At 40.0% G+C, this 17,771-nt stretch overlaps 1 protein-coding gene across 2 annotated transcripts; it reads left to right on the forward strand.

Annotated features, from left to right (window-relative positions):
• Positions 1-367: 367 nt before the first annotated feature.
• Positions 368-9,630, forward strand: hdgfl3 (HDGF like 3). Of its 2 annotated transcripts, none has more exons than XM_085771496.1 (6): positions 368-661; positions 1,398-1,474; positions 5,107-5,245; positions 6,403-6,567; positions 8,427-8,556; positions 8,956-9,261. In XM_085771496.1, the coding sequence occupies exons 1-6, from the start codon at positions 578-580 to the stop codon at positions 9,036-9,038; spliced, it is 678 nt and encodes a 225-aa protein (XP_085627622.1). In that variant the 5' UTR covers positions 368-577; the 3' UTR covers positions 9,039-9,261. The 2 variants fall into 2 exon arrangements, with proteins under 2 accessions (XP_085627622.1, XP_085627614.1); XM_085771488.1 differs by having other exon boundaries at positions 371-661; positions 8,427-8,561; positions 8,956-9,630.
• The last annotated feature ends 8,141 nt before the right edge of the window (positions 9,631-17,771 follow it).

Consider the following 17,771-nt stretch of genomic DNA (forward strand, 5'->3'; position numbering starts at 1 on the left):
CTTCAACACAGACGTTTTCCTCGGACACTAAAAAAGTTATGAACATGCAAGGACCCACTTGCTCAATACTTTGCGACTTTTGGAGATTAGAGAATTGAACAAGTGCACATGGAAGAATTATTTGGGCCTGTCATATTTACCATTAAACTATAGCCTACTATACTATACTATACTATACTATAGGCTACTATACTACATTATGCTATAATAATACTCTAAACTCAAGAGGCTTGGTTTTAGTAGAGACAACACGTTCATCTTTTAATGTGCGTCACACTGCTTTTATTTCGAAGACCGGAAGTTATTTTTTTCCCCCCACACAGACAGATTTTGCGTATTTACAGGTACCCGTCGAACTCAGGCCATTCTCAAACGCATTTGCGCTCGAATTTGAGCGTAAGAGGATGGTCCATCTAAGGCCCCGTTTTCTGCGTTTTTAATTATTTATTTCCGTGTAAACTGCAGTCTTGATTTAAAAACACTGATGGTCGATAATTTAGCCCTGCGTTGAGGGCCCCGGGGAGAACAGCTCAGGATTATAAAGTCACCTCACACACCTCGGTTAATACTCAGAGACATGGCTCGACCACGGCCGCGGGAGTACAAGGCAGGAGATCTGGTTTTCGCTAAGATGAAGGGATACCCGCACTGGCCGGCGAGGGTGAGTCTGGGATGCGGCCGGGCTGGGACCACAGGGAGGCGGGGTTGATTTACACAATACAGCCGCTGCTTTGCTGGGGGAACAGGAGGGATGCTGCTGACTCCCTGCACACTGTTTGGACTGTGTTTTCTCTCTTTCTGTCTGTCTTTCTTTTATTTTATTTTATGTTTTTAATCACCGATGACGAAGGCGTGTGTTGTGGGTACTAGGTTGTGATCCTCTCCTCTGGTCATCGCCAGGTTGAGTAGAAATTTTTAATATTTTTGAATGAGGATAAACGTCATTTTTCTCAACACGTCTCCCGCTCCGTTCAGCTCCCACCGACTTCCAACACAATTTCTCATCTTTATATTTAATTTCACACTAGTTTTCATCGTAGCTTCCTATTTTGCCATCACATGTTGGAATCAACGAGCCGAGAACAGCTGACCTGGAGTAACCCGCTTCACCCACTGTGCGTCTCACTTACAGTCACTGATGTTGTGGATAGTAGGCTACAGTGTAGCTATATTCAATATAAAGGCAGTGCGCCGTCCTATTATGAGTCACAGTGGGTCTCCATGTTACTACACAACCTCCCTCTACCCCTCTCCCCTCAGTTCACTCTCACCACACTGTTAGTGAGGATGCCAGGCAGCAGTAGCTATCTGCATCCTTCCAGGTAACATGGTGGACATTAATGTGAAGTGTGATGATGAATACTCAGTTAGTTTGTCTCTGTCTCTCTGTCCTTCAGATCGATGAGCTTCCTGAGGGAGCTGTCAAACCACCTGCCAATAAATACCCCATCTTCTTCTTTGGTACCCATGAAACGTAGGTGTCCTCTCCTCCAACACGTGCAGCATTTCATTTACACTCACTATATTAACAACTTAAAGATGAACCACAGACGGAGTTTGCTCAGTCCTGTCACATGACACACATACACATGAAGTAGTCTATCTATCTATCTATCTATCTATCTATCTATCTATCTATCTATCTATCTATCTATCTATCTATCTATCTATCAAAGAGATGATCGGGATGCTGGTCATGTGATGCGGATTTATCATCACCTGTTTGTATTTATATTTATTGGTTTATTTAAAGGGATATTCTGGTGTAAGTTTAACCCATGGTCTAACACAGGGGTTCTCAACTAGTCTCACTCTGGGCTCCACATCTTCCCATGGTCATTAAGTCGCAACCCACTTTTATAGAATTCAAACCAAGATTTTTTTTTAAGCCTTTAAAAACTCATTTTGCTCTTTATTGAGCAAAGTGCATTTCAGAGCACATGAATGAAACTGAGGAGGACCATGACAACTGCATGTACGGAAGTGAATAAAAAATATTAAACTGCACAAAATGGAGAACAACAAAACGATATATTTGACTTCTAATGCATCTCTGCATTCAGAGCATGTTCACAAAAGTGAATAAATATCAAATTGCACAAAATAAAGACCCACAAAACAAAACAAGATTCACTGCATTCAGAGCAAATAATAAGAAACTGAGGAGGACCATTACAACTGCATGTGTTCACGTGTCTCGTGCCTTTCAATATAAGTTATTTTTCAAAATAAAAGACATGTCCAACATCAGATGTGCATTTAATATTTTACTTTTTTGACCAGCTGTCTGCGACCCATCCAGAACAGGTCCGCGACCCACTTTTGGGTCCCGACCCACCAGTTGAGAACCACTGGTCTAACACACCGTGACACTGTGTAAGACCCCCCCCCCTCCAGAGATCAAGTTTCAGTAAACACTGCACAATAACAATACACTGCTGTCAATTCCTCCACCAGCAAACCACCATCAGTGCCACTCATAGCCACAAATAATGCTCAGAACAGCACCAAACTTCATCAACAATACAAATTGTGTCCCCCAGTCCATAATACGAAGCATCAAACACCTGCTAGCTTTGCCTGAAAAAAGACAGAAAAAAACTCACCCACTCTCCTCCAGCCACTTGCTACTAATGTTGATTACCGAGTGCAGTAGAAAAGTCAGGAGTCCAATGACGTTCAGTTCCAAAAATGCAGCAGCTTGCTGACTGTGATAGTTTGAGCAACTCAACTCTGTTCATTTCTCCATCTGCAAAAGAAAAACAATTATATATCATCAATTTTATTATACATTTAGCCAAATGGCATATCCATAAATGTCATTACACAAATAAAAACCACTCTTTCTCATCTTTGAAAATGAAGTCAAACAATATATTAAAACTATTTTAAAAATCCATCAATATGAAAGCTATCAAGACTTTGAATTTATGTACTTTATGTTACAACGTTTTTGTATAAGATAATATCCTGAAAGATTGCCTCTTTATTGTAGCCCCCTGGTGGCGGTTGTTTTTGTATTGAATTATATTGCACTAAACTGATGTTGTAACTCTCTTTAATTAATAAAGTTTTGGGGAAAAAAAACTCTGTTCATTTCCTTCAACACATCCATGGTCAACACTCGCTAGTTATAGGAATACTGATGCACTCTGTAATCGACTCGTCAGGGCTTCCCCACAACAAGCAAGCAGCTGGAGGAGAGTGGATGAGTTGTGTTTTCATCTCAATAGAAACCAGGCAAAGCCAACAGGTGCTTGATGCCTTGTATTATGGGCTGGGAGCCTATTTGTATTCTTGATGAAGTTTGGTGCTGTTCTGAGCATTATGTGTGGCTATGAGTGGCTTTTTTGATGGTGGTTTACTGGTGGAGGAATCGACAGCAGTATTTTCCTATCATGTGGTCTTTGCTGAAGTTGCTACAACCAGAGAAGCTAGTGGTCGGCAAACTTGACCTCTGGAGGGGGGGGGGTCTTACTCGGTGTCACGGTGTGTTAGACCATGGGTTAAACTTACTCTGGAATATCCCTTTAACAGGGACAGTGCACATCAATAAACACTGCTGTAAATGTGCTGGAGTTAGCCCAAAGAGGCTATTTTCCATCCGTAGTCTCATGTTACAATCACTCTAAAAAGGATATAAGAAGAAGTGATTAAGATAAAGTTGTTATGTAGCCAAATGTGTCAATGCGTCAGTGTTTTATTAAGAACTTTGCATCGACTCTTGCTGGATGATTATCCTGATTAGGACTGGGTTTGGATATTGGCACTGATGCAAAGACCTTATGCTGATTGTTAACAAAACTTTTTTTTCAATACCAAATCCAAAACAAACAGCAGACCATTGTTAGATCTTAGACAACGCATGCTTGTAAACAATGAATGGAGGTCTGCTGGTCAGATACACTGGGACTCCCATCTAGTTCTAATTTATTGCACTCTCAAGGTTCATATGCATATAGCTAGTCATTCTATGGAGGCAAGGTAGCTAGTCCTGAGTATAGAGGTGGACAACTATTGATGCTGTTTTTTTTGTTGTTGTTGCCAAAACAGAATATAAATCATAAGTTAATTACACCAAGGAACAATATAGGCTTATCAATAATTATGGTGTAAAGCAAATACTGGCATAACTGAAACAGAACACCTCATGCACATATCAAAAGGTCTAAGGACCAAACTAAGTCACTATTAAACTGCAAAGGAGCTTGCAATCCTTTATATAGTCCAAAAGTCTTTTTTTCTCCTAAGAAGTTTCCTGACTCAGTGAAATGAGCTGAAGTGTCATAGCAGCATGATAGCCTAAGAGTTGTTTCAATATAGTACTAGACAATGGTCTCCTTCAGTAGAGGAGAAATGCTCTCTGATAATCCTTCCATCATTGACTGAAGCCCAACACAACAAACACATGGATGTTGTTTCACTAGACTCCTGTCTATCTGAAATTCATAATGAATAATGTTCAAATTAATTACTGCTACTAAAAGTTTAGAATGTGCTTAAATCTAAATTATTCAGACTTTTTGCTTTGTTTCTTATATACTTTGAATGGTTATGCTTCACTTTCTATTCTTTCATGTCATCTTATTTAAACATTTCGATCCTGTTTGCATTGTGTTTGTGGTAAGTGAAGGAGGATTTATTTTGACTTCTTGATTATTTGGAGCACAGGCTCCTCCCCCTCCTGAGGCCACTCCCCCTTTACACCTGCTCTTTACAACACTACTGCTGCAAGCTAACTGGCTCACTCATTCACTCCTTAGTCAGTTTGCCAATACTCCAATTTAGTTTGGTAGTGTTGAAATATTAATGCTGATTTAGATGAAAAAATTGTATTGGAAGCGTCAGTATTCAAAAACCTATTGTAGTACATTTCTTTGACACTCTGCGCTACATAGTTCTGTCTGAACTCATGAAGTACACAGATCATGTTTACTCACACGCTCATGTTTTACTTAATGTTGCATTTTTCTGCTAAATGCAGAATCTCTAGATATGAAACTATTATTTATTATAATTGTTCAGTGAAATATGGTGTGGTATTTCAGACTGTTTCAGTAATAGTTGTCGTCGTAGTTGTAGTAATTGTCTTTTCTTCTTTCTCAGAGCCTTCTTGGGCCCCAAGGATCTTCTGCCCTACAAGGAGTACAAAGATAAATTTGGCAAGTCCAACAAGAGGAAAGGCTTCAATGAGGGCCTGTGGGAGATCGAGAACAACCCCAGAGTCAAGTTCACAGGATATCAGGTCAGTTAGTGTTACTGTACGTGTGTGTGTGTGGTTCAGACAGAAAACAGAGAATCAGAGGAGCTTGCAAGCTGCTCTGAATGTGTGTGTGTGTGTTAGGGATCGACTAATATATTATTTTCAGGGCCGATACTGATTAGTAGGCTAATCGAGGAAACGGATAACTGATATTCAGAACCGATATTCATTTGCAGTAAGTTTTGGTGTCAAAATTTAAAATGACACACCTGTGATTAGACTGAATACAGTACGCTGTTTGTTTTTTGGAGTGTTTTTTTTATAATAACACGAACTCAAACAAAATCTTGGTTCAGACAGAGACACATCAGAGTCAAAGGAGTGTGTTTTAAAGGGATAGTTCAACATTTTGGCAAATTGGCCCATTGCCATAATCGCTATAGTCATAGCAGTAGGTTCGTTACCTTTAATTGTCGGTGTAAACTATTTTTAGAACGGCAGAGCAGAGCAGCAGGCTGCTCAGGGCTATGCTATGGAGGCTAAGGGAATTTCTTGGTTTCCCTCATCAAACTCATCAAATACACAACCCAACAACTCCAAAACGCTGTCGTGGACAAGTTGTGAGCTGCACATTCACCACGCTATGAGATAATAATGGAACGTTACGAGACAGAGCTGTTTTAGAGGTAAATTCATGCAAAACCACTGATGCGTGTTGCGTTTAGGAACAGTTTTTCAGCAAGAAGACTCTGTATTTACCCTGTATTTACCTCGAAAATGGCTCTGTTTCGTAACGTTCCATTATTATCTCATAGCGTGGTGATTGTGTAGGTCACAACTTGTCCACGACAGCGTTTTGGAGTTTTGGGATTTTGTATTTGATGAGTTTGATTTGAGTTTAGCCTCCATAGTGTAGCTCTGAGCAGCCTGCTGCTCCGCTCCGCCGTTCTAAAAATAGCTTACACCAACAAATAAAGGTAACAAACCTACTGCTATGACTATAGCGATTATGGCAATGGGCCAATTTGCCAAAATGTTGAACTATCCCTTTAAATACATTTTATATTATTTTATTGGTTAATGGTGAAAAAAATAGCCAATGCCGATTCTAGTAAAAACAGCAGCGAAAATCAGCCAATCTTATCAGTCATGCCGAAAATCGGTTAATCCCTAGTGTGTGTTTGTGGTGGCTCATACAGGCCGTCCAGCAGCAGAGCTCATCAGAAACAGAAGAGGGTGGAAACGCTGCCGACGGCAGCAGCGAAGGCGAAGAGGGCGACTCTGTGGAGGAAGACGATGACAAAGAAAAGCTGAAGGAGGACAAGACGGGGTCCAAACGGAAAAAGACGGCTTCCTCCACTAAGGTACAGTTAACTCATACCTGTAGGTGACGATCGGTCAGATAAACAGGAGCACTCGAAGATGAGGTAACCGTGACAACCAGCCAGGGAATGACATCGGTTTAGAGGACAGGTTTGATTCATTCAGAGGCAAAACGAATGTGAGATTTGGCATGGACAGTGGTGCAGTAGTTTTGATTTGAAGAGGCTGCACAACCCCAGTGTGTAGACCAAATGCTCATGCACAAAAGTGTGTGTGTGTGTGTGTGTGTGTGTGTGTGTGACCCTCATGTGTCTTTCCTCTCTAGTTACAGAGCACAGAGGCAGCCACCACCAGAGTGTTATTATTATACTGTAAATGGAGGCAGGTTTAAAAAGTCACACACATCCTGCTCCTCACTTAGCAACCACTGTTGCCTAGTAACTGGGCTCCATTATGCACAGCACACATGGTGCATCCGATGGAATGTGGCGCTGCTGGGGACCAGTGTGTTCCTTATCCCTGTGTATGTGTGTGTTTATTCAGACAATAGCTTGCTTTAATGTCCACTGACTGTTTTTTCTGGAGCTTTCAACAGCACTGTCTTCATCTGTAGCAACATTATATTAAATCTGTCCTTTGATTTTTGATTTGATTACTGTGAAATCTTCCTTTAAATTATACGCTACTCGTGTAGTGTGATGTTCAAGGGATATTTCAACATTCTACAGTCATAGCAGTAGGTTCATTACCTTTAATTGTCGATGCAAGCTGTTTTTAGATCGGTGGGGCAGAGACGTGAGTTCTGCACATTATTTCCACGTTTCCTTCATCAAACTAAATAACACAATCCAACAACTCCAAAACACTCTGGTGGACAAGTTGTGACCTGCACATTCACCACACTATGAAATAATCATGTAACAATACGAGACAGAGTTGTTTTCGAGGCAAAGGCACCCGGAACTACATCCCAGACACGGCTGCTGGAGTGACTTAAGTAGTTCTGAGTATTTACTTCATGTGTCGCAATGTTACATAATTATGCGTTATTATTTCATAGTGTGGTGAATGTGCAGGTCAGTGTTTTGGAGTTGTTGGATTGTGTATTTAGTAGGGCTGACCCAAAAAAAACGAAGCTTCAAAGCTTCAATCGTTATGGTAATCGATCATGAAGTCCGTGATCGTTTTTTTTCTTTCTTTTTTCCTTTTTGACACCGGTTCTCATCGGCAGTTATTACATTGAAAGGCTCCTTGACATCCTGGAAACCTGCCTGATAAGTTTTGGAGACATGCAGTGTTTCCCATATATTCATTATGTCCTCCAGGAATAGACACAAGCAGAGAAGTCAAGTCTGTAGCTGTGTCAAATTCCTTTGGCATTAATAAAGTTCTTATCTTATAGGTCTTATCTAACCTTATCTTATCATAATATCATTGTCGACAGTAAAGACCAGACTGAATTGTTCCATCACAAAGCATGGTTCCTGTCATCTAGCAAAGCAACAATATGCAATTTAAAACAAAACTGAGGTTTTCTACAGTTGTACTGATGACTATTGAACTCAGTACAATTCATCTGTGTTGGTGCCTGTCTTTTCTTTCATTACTGTCGCGCAATGAATCTGAAATGTTGGGCTACCACTGATCATTTCCTCAGAAAAAGAAGGCTGCATTTGTCTCCACATCAGAAAGAAACATAGAAATGTGAGAGTGTTATGCTGGTGTGACACCATCAGTCTGTAAATGCAGCCTCTGAAGGATGTGGCCCCTGAGTGGGGACACAGCTACTGACTGCTTCACAGTGGGAACGGTTATTGTCTTTTTGATAGAAATGAAAATTGTGACAGTTGAGTCAGTAAAGTAAAGCATTTGCTTCTCCTGACCGCTGCATCTGCGACAGAAATCCTCCAAGCTGTCCAGGATCTCATCTGGAGAGGACGACCTGGAGAAGGATGGGAAAGCTGACGACCAGAGAAGCGGCTCAGAGGAAGGAGACCCCAATAACGACATCATCCAAAATACCACTGACAGTAAGGTGGGATTAATGAATGCTTCCATACTCTCAAATTGAACTGCTGTTAAGGTCACGTTCTTTAGTATATTCACCTTTTTCTGAACGTCAAAAATGTAAGCCGGTTTTGTTCTTCCACAACAAACAATAGGGGCCGGGCAGCAATGTTCTTCTTTCTTTCTTTCTTCTTCCGAGGAAGTCCTACTTCCCAATGCATCATCAGTGAAAAAATCAGTGAAATAATTTTTCTTCTTAACAAATGGGGTATATCCCAGTGCTGCTTCTGTTGACAGTTGTTTACCTCTGTTTTCATTGTATTTTAAATGTCTTTGCAAAGCTCATTTGGTAAAGTTTGACTTAACGTAGTAGCCTATGGCTCATACTTCTCTGTGCTTCACTGTGATTGTGTCCCCTCCAGAAGCAGCTGCTCATAGAGGACCATTAAATGAAGAAAGCATGAAAGGGAAATCATACTTTGTAGCTCTGATGTTGGAAAGGTGAATCCACAACATGATTTCGCATCAGCACAATCCACTCGCTGCCATTGTCACCTCTTCTTCTCCACTGGACTCCCAACGTGTGTTTGTATGAAAGATGCACCCATACTGATACTGGTACCAGTCATCCAGTGGGCACCAAGTTAAAACTGGGCATTATGTCAGTTTTGTTCTGTGGTTCAATCTATATCTTGGGCCTTGTCATTTCAATCCTCCTCATTGATGAACTCACTAAAACAGACAGATTAAGATTTTGAATTAGTTGTATCCAGTGATTCAGAAGTCTTGTCCATTGTGTTAAATAAACAGGATATCTAAAGGGGCATTAAGTACTTGAAGACTTTTACCATGCTCTCTTCAACCATTACAGTTTATGCTAACTTTAACTGTGTTTATGTGTAGCCTGTTTGTCACTAGGGTCTACTAATAGCGCTGTTAGGATATACTTTGAATAGTAAGGTAGACCCCATTCAGATCCTATTAAGTGATGTGTATTTGTCAAGCAGTTGATGGGTGGTGTTGGTGGCTGTCTCCTTTTCACTGCTGATATTTAAGCTACCGGTACATCTCTTTCTCCACTAAAAATCTGGTAAACTAAAAAAACTAGAAATATTAAGTCATCTTTTCAAAAGTTACACTCACCAAAATAATAATTGAAAGCCATTGCAAAAATGATCATAACTAATTAAATGTATTTGATGGATAAAGCAAGGTAATTTGACAATGAAGAGAGCTAAGCTGTTGGAAAATAGGCTAATATTTCAGCATGCTAATTACTAGCATAAATATGTTTTGTTTTATCTTCAGAATGAGGCAGTTGGTTATCAGAAATGTGTTGTCAGCTGAAGAACAGAAGAATATGACAGGGATACTGAGCTAGTAGAGAATTTATGAATGATGTATAGTACAGCAGTCCAGATGCCAGCGGCTAGCGCTTCACTAGCCACGGCTCTTAATGACTATTTACAAACAATTAGGGTTTATTCCTCAAAAGAGTTCTTCCTCACAAGACAACGATTAACAGGTTTTAAGGATGAACAGAGGTGTGTTGGCAAAAATCAGACTCTAGATTAATTTATGTAAATACAAAAGAAGATATTTTGACAGTCCATTTTACACAGGCTCTTTATTTTTTAGGCTAATATGTTAGTTTAAAGAAATCTTATATTGACAAAGGAAATGGACTATACATATATATAAATAATCAATCTAACATAGCACAAATAGCAGAAAGTTTACCATTGAAGTTGATGTAACATATAAAACCTTGTGGCAAACAATCTTCACATCACTCTCCTGTCTCAGGTACTTGAAATTTGAATCACATTTTTTCCGCTAAAATGCCACTATCCACAACACTGACTTCCCTACATATTTATGTGCTAGAGAACAGTTGAAATGATCATTGATGATGACCATTTATCGCCTCCTTAAAGTAGCTTGGAGTGTCAACTGCTGTACTTCTCCAGATAGAACCAGCACATCAGCCAGCGCCATGTCTGTAACACCCTCTCACAGTCTGTGTACTTCATGGCCATCCGTTTTTGGTATTGCAATAACAAAACAAAGAACGGAAAATGAATGTTTCCTGTTTTTTCTTTGATAATACAAAACGGAAAACGAATCGGCCATTTTCCATTATCCGCTATCCGATTTAATTTGACATGTTTGTAAATGGAAATTGGAAATTGAAAAAACCTCTGTGGAAAACTCCTTTCTAGTTAGTTTCTCCTCTGTGACCCGGAAGTTTTACCACAAGCGAGCCACCACAACCACAGAAGAAGCTGATTGGAGCTGTGCTTTGATTTTGAGAGGGGTTGGGGTCTGGCTGCAGACTCTGGGCCACAGAGATGAAACTAACAGGAAATAGAGAAAGGAGTTTTCCACTGAGGTTTTTGATTCCCAATTTCCATTTACAAACACATCAAATTAAATCAGATAACGTATAATGGAAAATGGATAACGATGCGTTTCCTGTTTTGTATTATCAAAGAAAAAACAGGAAACGGTTCATTTTCTGTTTTTTGTTTTGTTATTGCAAAACCAAAAACAGATGGCCACGAAGTACACAAACCTCCCTCTTTCTTTCTTTCTTTCTTTCTTTCTTTCTTTCTTTCACATAATCACACACACTTTGTTATAGATGGTTGAATTGTTAATGCCAATGAGGAGGTAGGCCTGTTGTGCTGAAGAAGTATCTTGCGGTCAAGTTCACAGCTAAGTAAGCTTAGTTCTGCTCTCAGTCTGGGCAGTTTCCACCTTCTCTTGCTATCCTGAAGATATTAGAATAAGATGTTGAACATATCTAATGAATAGTACAGACGAGATCTCTAGGTCACATTAATTTACATTTAATTATGGTAATGTATTTATTTAAAATCCATCACACTGTACATTCACAGCTACACTGCTAACTGCTAACTAACATGCTAACTCTCTGCTCTGGTCAGCAGCCTCACTGCTCTCTCTCATCTACACACACCTATGTAATGATCTATTCATAAAATGGACTGCTCTTCTCCTGTAACAATATTCTATTTCTCAATTTCTCAAAATGATGCAAAATGAGTGTAATTTGCTCATCTTGCCACAGCTGCCTTTAAACGCAGAGGAAGTAGTAGTTATTTAATGCACAAATTTAGTTTGCACACATGTCGGTGCATGTGTTTAATGCAACAGATGTTATTAGATCATAACTGATCTCTGAATAGTAGAAGCTGAGCTAAGGAAAGCTTTAACTGATCAACAGGACACGGTCACAGCTGTGAAAATGACAGAAACATTAGATACATAGACGGCGAGGGAATGCCCAGAAGAAGAGGAGGGTAAATGATGTGATGGGTACATAAAGGCAGCATCAGCTCCATATGGAGAAGAAATCTGAGCTCAACTGTTAGAGGAGATGTCACTTCACTTACGTATCATTCTTATTGCCATGTTCAGCTTTAACTGTGTGCTCAGGAGGTCCGTTTTACAGGAGTTTGTGAAATCTGTGTCACAATAACAATACAGCATGGGTGCATTTCTGCTCTGTATGCAACATGATATATAACACCATCACAACATGTCACATTCAGGTCAGATGAAACAGGGGTTGAGGTGGCTCGTGTTTTCCCCACTATCACACAGTGTAGATAGCCATCAGTCAGTCAGTATTTATACTGTCCCGTGAAACCCCACCTGTACTGTCTAACTCATCGTCTCCTCTGTACAAACACATTTGATAAGACCTCCTCACACACATATATATATATATAAATATATATATATATCCTACTGTCTATGATATATGTTGGGTATTGCAGTGTACTGATCACTCTAGTTGTAGCTTTAATAGCTTTTTTACAAGGATAACTATGGGAGGGACTAATTGTGGAATATCCAGTACTTCAAGTCAAACATTATCCTATGTTACTCTTTTATGTATCCAGAAAAAGACAAATGGAAAAATATAGATAAGTGTAAGAAGTGTTGTGCACAACTGGGTTACACATTGTAACTCACTATAAACTATGTATATTTTACTTTTGTGGTAGAATATAGGACCACTATTCTACATGGACTGCTCGAAGTAACAGCTCATCTTTATATGGCGAAGTGATACATCTGTTCTGTGTATCTGTGAATTAGATCACTGTATATTTTAAAGCTTTTTATAGTGGCATGCCCTGCTGTTGTACTCCAGATCATTCTTTTATCAAAGTGTCCATTGGTTCATAGTTTGAATTCAGATACTTGTTGGTATGTGTAGATTTGGAGGTAAAACAATACACAGTCCATTTTTTCTGTTGCCTTGTCTCTATGTCTAAAGCTGAACCACATTAACTTTATGGACACTGAGCTCTGAAGGTGGTTTTTCATCTGAAACATTGTGAACAAGTGTGATCATTCATTTAGCCAAACGTGTCATTATCCCTGGTACTGCTTACTTAGACTGACGACACCAATGCTTTGTCTCTTATCTCTGTGCCAGTTGCCTTTACTTTGCTTCCACTGTTGTTGTCTAGAGATAAAGAACTATTTATTTTTTGATGATTGGTGAACAAGACAACTTCTGTATGTTAACTCATGCTTTTTTATTCTCTTCAAACCTTTGTTAAGCTCATTTTTGGAACATGTTTTGGAATTTCAAGGTTTGTAATTTAGAGTAAACTGTTTTTGCTGTTTATGGAGGAGACTTTTACAAAATAAACTAATTGGAATGCATAGAGAGGCTGAAATTGTTATTATACACCACAAAACTTAAAGCAGATAACAGCGGCACGGCCGTTTCGGCTAATGCTGTGTTCAAGGCAGGCTTTTGAAACCGTAAGTTACAGCTTCAAGTCACAACTACGACTTGGTAGCGTTCCAGGTAACCCGTAGCTCGTGTTTTTACCGTCCTGTTGTCTGTGAAAGTTCCCTATAACGGCCACTCGTAACTTCCGACCCGTGAACTCGTACCAGATCGAACTGGTATGACTTCACAGGAAGGAAAAACACAAAGTACGAGTTTCCTTGAACGCACCATGAGTTAGCAGCCCCCGCCCTTGTCAGGCATCAATTGGTCCTCGTGCTACGTCACCACATTCACGCGCATCCCTTGGCTGCACACACAGCCCTTCATGCCGTTCTCTCCCCTCATTGGATAACACTTGTATCCCACAAGGAAAATTTTCTCCTCGGGTTACAGCAGAGCAGAGTGACGGAGAGACTCGTGTTTAGGCTGAAATACTTCATGTAAGTGATTGCTGACGGAAAATAGGACTATTTAGGACTTATATTAACAAAAACATTCCACTGATATCTGCTTTAAGTGTTGCCAGTGTGTGAAGTACAGACACTAAGCCAGACTAATAACCAGTGGGACAAAAATGTATATGTATTTGCAGAAAGACCTAATATCAGCTCTACTTTAGTCTCACATACACTTGAGCTGATCTTAAATTTTACCATGCTAATTGCTACCAGTTAACATGCCACCATTAGCATGCTATAAACCATACATTTTTAATTGTACATTGTATAAAATATGTCATAAATACGGTAGTAAATGAGTCACACTCTGCACATTACTTTAACTACAGTTGTTGATGCACAATTTTATACACTCAGCAAGCACTTTACTAGGACCACTAAATCACTCTACATTTACATGACTACTTTACTTCTGCTGGATTGTCAGCTGCACATTTATGCTGGCAATCTCCTGTCTCCTGCTGAGGATGCAACATATAAAGTCATTCAGAGTCTCCAGAGTTTTCACTTTAAAAACTCTGGAGACTCTGAATGACTTTATATGTTGCACTGTTGCCACAATAGTTTCCACAAAGAAGAAGATAGGTGCTTAGTAGGTGAAGCCTACATACAATGGCAAATTGGATACTATAATTTATAATTTACACATTTGGCAAACATATTTTGACAAAGTAGTAAAGGACTGTTTATTATATCTCTCCATCTTCCTGGCAAGGCCTGAACGTTTCACAAAGAAATGTCCAACTGGTCAGTAGGTCTAGTCTGGTCTGCTTCTTCCAGAATCTGTTTAAATATGCTCGAGATCTGCTTGAGGAGAAGTCTGGGAAGCTTGAGACCACCTCCCAGAAGCTAGAGGACCACATCAGAGAACAGCTTGGTGACAGCAATAAGAGCACCCCTCCTGGCATGTTTCCTTGCCCCCTGTGATGCTCAAAATCCCAACTTGCAACTGGTTGCAAATCAGCTTTGCCCCAAGGTCGGTACAGATGGCGTCATGACCAGGTGCTCCGATCACTTGCCAAAGTGTTGGAGGAGCTCAGTACCCACTGAACCGCAGATACCGTTCATTAGACAAGGAGCCGCACCAGAAACCGCCAACCAGAGAAAGCGGTCTCTACTGCAACATGGGTGTGAGTGGCAGATGGGGGTCGACCTCAATCTGCAGCTCAATTTCCCCCAGAAATATCCATAACTTCCCTACGGCCAGATATCGTCCTGTGGTCTGTCCCAAGACAATGATCATGGCCGAGCTCACAGTAGGCCTACCGTGGGAAGAAAGGATAGAAACAGCCTATGAGAAGAAGAAGGAGACATAGAGCAAAATGCACAGAAGCACAGAAGCAGGATGGAAGACATGTGCCTACCCTGTGGAAGTCAGATGCAGAGGCTTTGTTGGCAGATCCACCTCTGCTGAAGGCCGTCGGAGTCACTGGATCCAAGCAAAGGAAGGCACTTAAAGAAGTGGCTGAGGTGCAACAGGTGGAAATGCCATGCAGGAACATCACCCGTGTTTCCATCTATCCATTTGACAAGGCCTGGCCTCATTTATCAAAGAGCGTGTAAAAGTCCTCTTAAATTTTCAGTACGACGGAAAGGCAAAATGTGCGTACGACCAAAAAATATACACTCTTTTCAGATCTATCAAACTCCGCGTACACACGGCTGCACGGTATTTCCCTTGATAGATCACACCGGACCTGAGAAAAGCGTGGATGAGAACACGCCTCATACCCAGCCCCCTAAACGGCCCCATACAACCATATGTGGTCAATGCAAATCAGTTACGTGCATATTAAGTAGCCATGTGCACTCTGGAAACGTGTGGAATGACGTCAGTGGAAGACGGTGAAGACAACAGACAGACGGACGGAGAGCGGAGAAAGAAGCGGAATTTCTCTGAAAGCGAGATACACGGTAACACGGCAATATCAGTCAGAAACATCATCTTGCATTGAAAGGCTACAATAAAAACAAAAAAACCTCCCAAATCTAAATGAAACAGAACAGAAAGAAGAAGAATCATATTTATTCTGCCCCTTATTTTAGATTATGTCATAATAATTTAAAGCAGGGTTTCCACTGCCAGTCAGTACTACTTTGCACCCCTTTCCACTAACCCCCAACTTCCGTTCACTGGAAGATTTGATTTTCATTTGTGCATAGCTATATATTAAAAAAAACAAAAAACAAACAAACATTGAAGTCCACCAGTCTGTGACTTTTCCTACAATGATGTTGGGCAGCACCCATTTTTGTTAAATACAATAAATATTATTCACACAAAAAATATCGATCATGTTTTCTCATTTGCTTTGATTTGCTCCGACATTATTGTGCTTGCTGCTTGCTTGTGTGTGTCCAGTCTGGCTACGTAACACACGCACGTCGCAGTAATTATTTTCCAGGCTGGACAGACTGGTTGTGGAAGAGGTGTAGCCTACATGCAAGGGAAAAATATCAATATGATATCAAAAGAAAACGAAATTCGTTTTATAAAGCCAGTATTTAGGAGCAAACTAGTGTAAATGCACAGGGGAAAAATCTGAGTCGCTGTGCTTTTCATGTAAAGTGCCGACGTCAACACGTGTGCGGTGGTGGTGGTGGTGGTGGTGGTGGTGGTGGTGGCGGGGGGGGGGTGTCATCATCACCACCACTTGCTACTTCAAACAGTGTCCGCGCTCCTCTCTCCCTCGCATACTGCAGTTCTCTGACTCAGCAGCGGCGTCGCCAATTCCTCTTGTTCTTCAAAAAGCGTGTAAATGCCGGTACGCCATGGTCGGACTGGTCGTAAATTTTTGCTCTTACTCCCGACAAGTTTCGGTTTGATAGATCCCAAATTAGGCGGAGAAAAGTGCGTACGCACAAAATGGGGGAAAGAGCGTGTAAAAAAGCGTGTATCCACAATGATAAATGAGGCCCGTTTCACAAAGAAATGTCCAGCTGGTCTGTAGTGTTAAGACTGTGGTTATTCTTAATTTCATATCCAACCAATCAGTGAACTCTGTTTATTAGTTTTTCTGCTTACCGAATTCTTCCAAAAAGATATCTAGACAACCTTGTAGTTATTTTACACAGGAATTTCAGCAAAGAGAGGAATAATAAAGAGGAAAATGTTTCACTAAATTTTCTTTTCTTTGATCTCTCCACAACATTGTTAAGCCATAGCTTACAGCACGACCCATGTTTTCCTGTTCTTTACTGTTTTGTGCTATTGCTCACCATATTACCATGGTCGTATCATAAGTCTTGAGTTAGTTGTGACATAGCTGATGTTTTCGTCTACAGACCACACATCAACCTTCCTGTAAATAACTTATGTTGGGAAAAAATCTGGTCTCTTCCTCAAAAAATTTTTGTGGTTAATAAGGTGAAAGAAGTGTCATTTAAAATTATTCATAGATGTTACCCGGTTAAATCCTTCTTTATCAAATTCAAATTTGTTGACCTAGATCTGAAGTGTGCCTTTTGTGACTCCCATACTGAGACTGTTATTCATCTGTTTTGGAAATGTGAATATATCCGTAAACTGTGGCAAAATATTTGTAGATTCATTTTAGATAATATCTGCTGTGATTTTGAGCTCCTCTGGCAAAATGTCCTTTTTGGATTTATAAAGAGTGACGCTCCAGCTGAAAAAGAATATTTTTTAATTAATCTCATTTTAATTCTTGCAAAGTTTTATATCCACAAGTGTAAATTTGCCAAAGTAAAACCCATTTTTTGTGTTTTCATGAAAGAACTGGAGGTGTATTTCAAGTCAGTTTCCTCTGCTAATAACAAGAAAGCTATCAAAACTATAAATCTGTGCTCCCACTTTAATATCTTTAATTCAATTTAATTTCCATTGCTCATATCCCCTGGTGTGTCTACATTTTTTCTTCTCCTTTTTATTTTATTTTATTTTTTTACTATTATTTATTTCTATTTATGTATGTATTTATTTTATTGTCACGTCTATTTGTTATCCAATTGTTATTAATATGATGCTCATCGGTTTTAT

The sequence above is a fragment of the Trachurus japonicus genome, chromosome 3 (assembly GCF_045865225.1).
Source record: "Trachurus japonicus isolate A0001 chromosome 3, Traja_1.0".
NCBI lineage: Eukaryota > Metazoa > Chordata > Actinopteri > Carangiformes > Carangidae > Trachurus > Trachurus japonicus.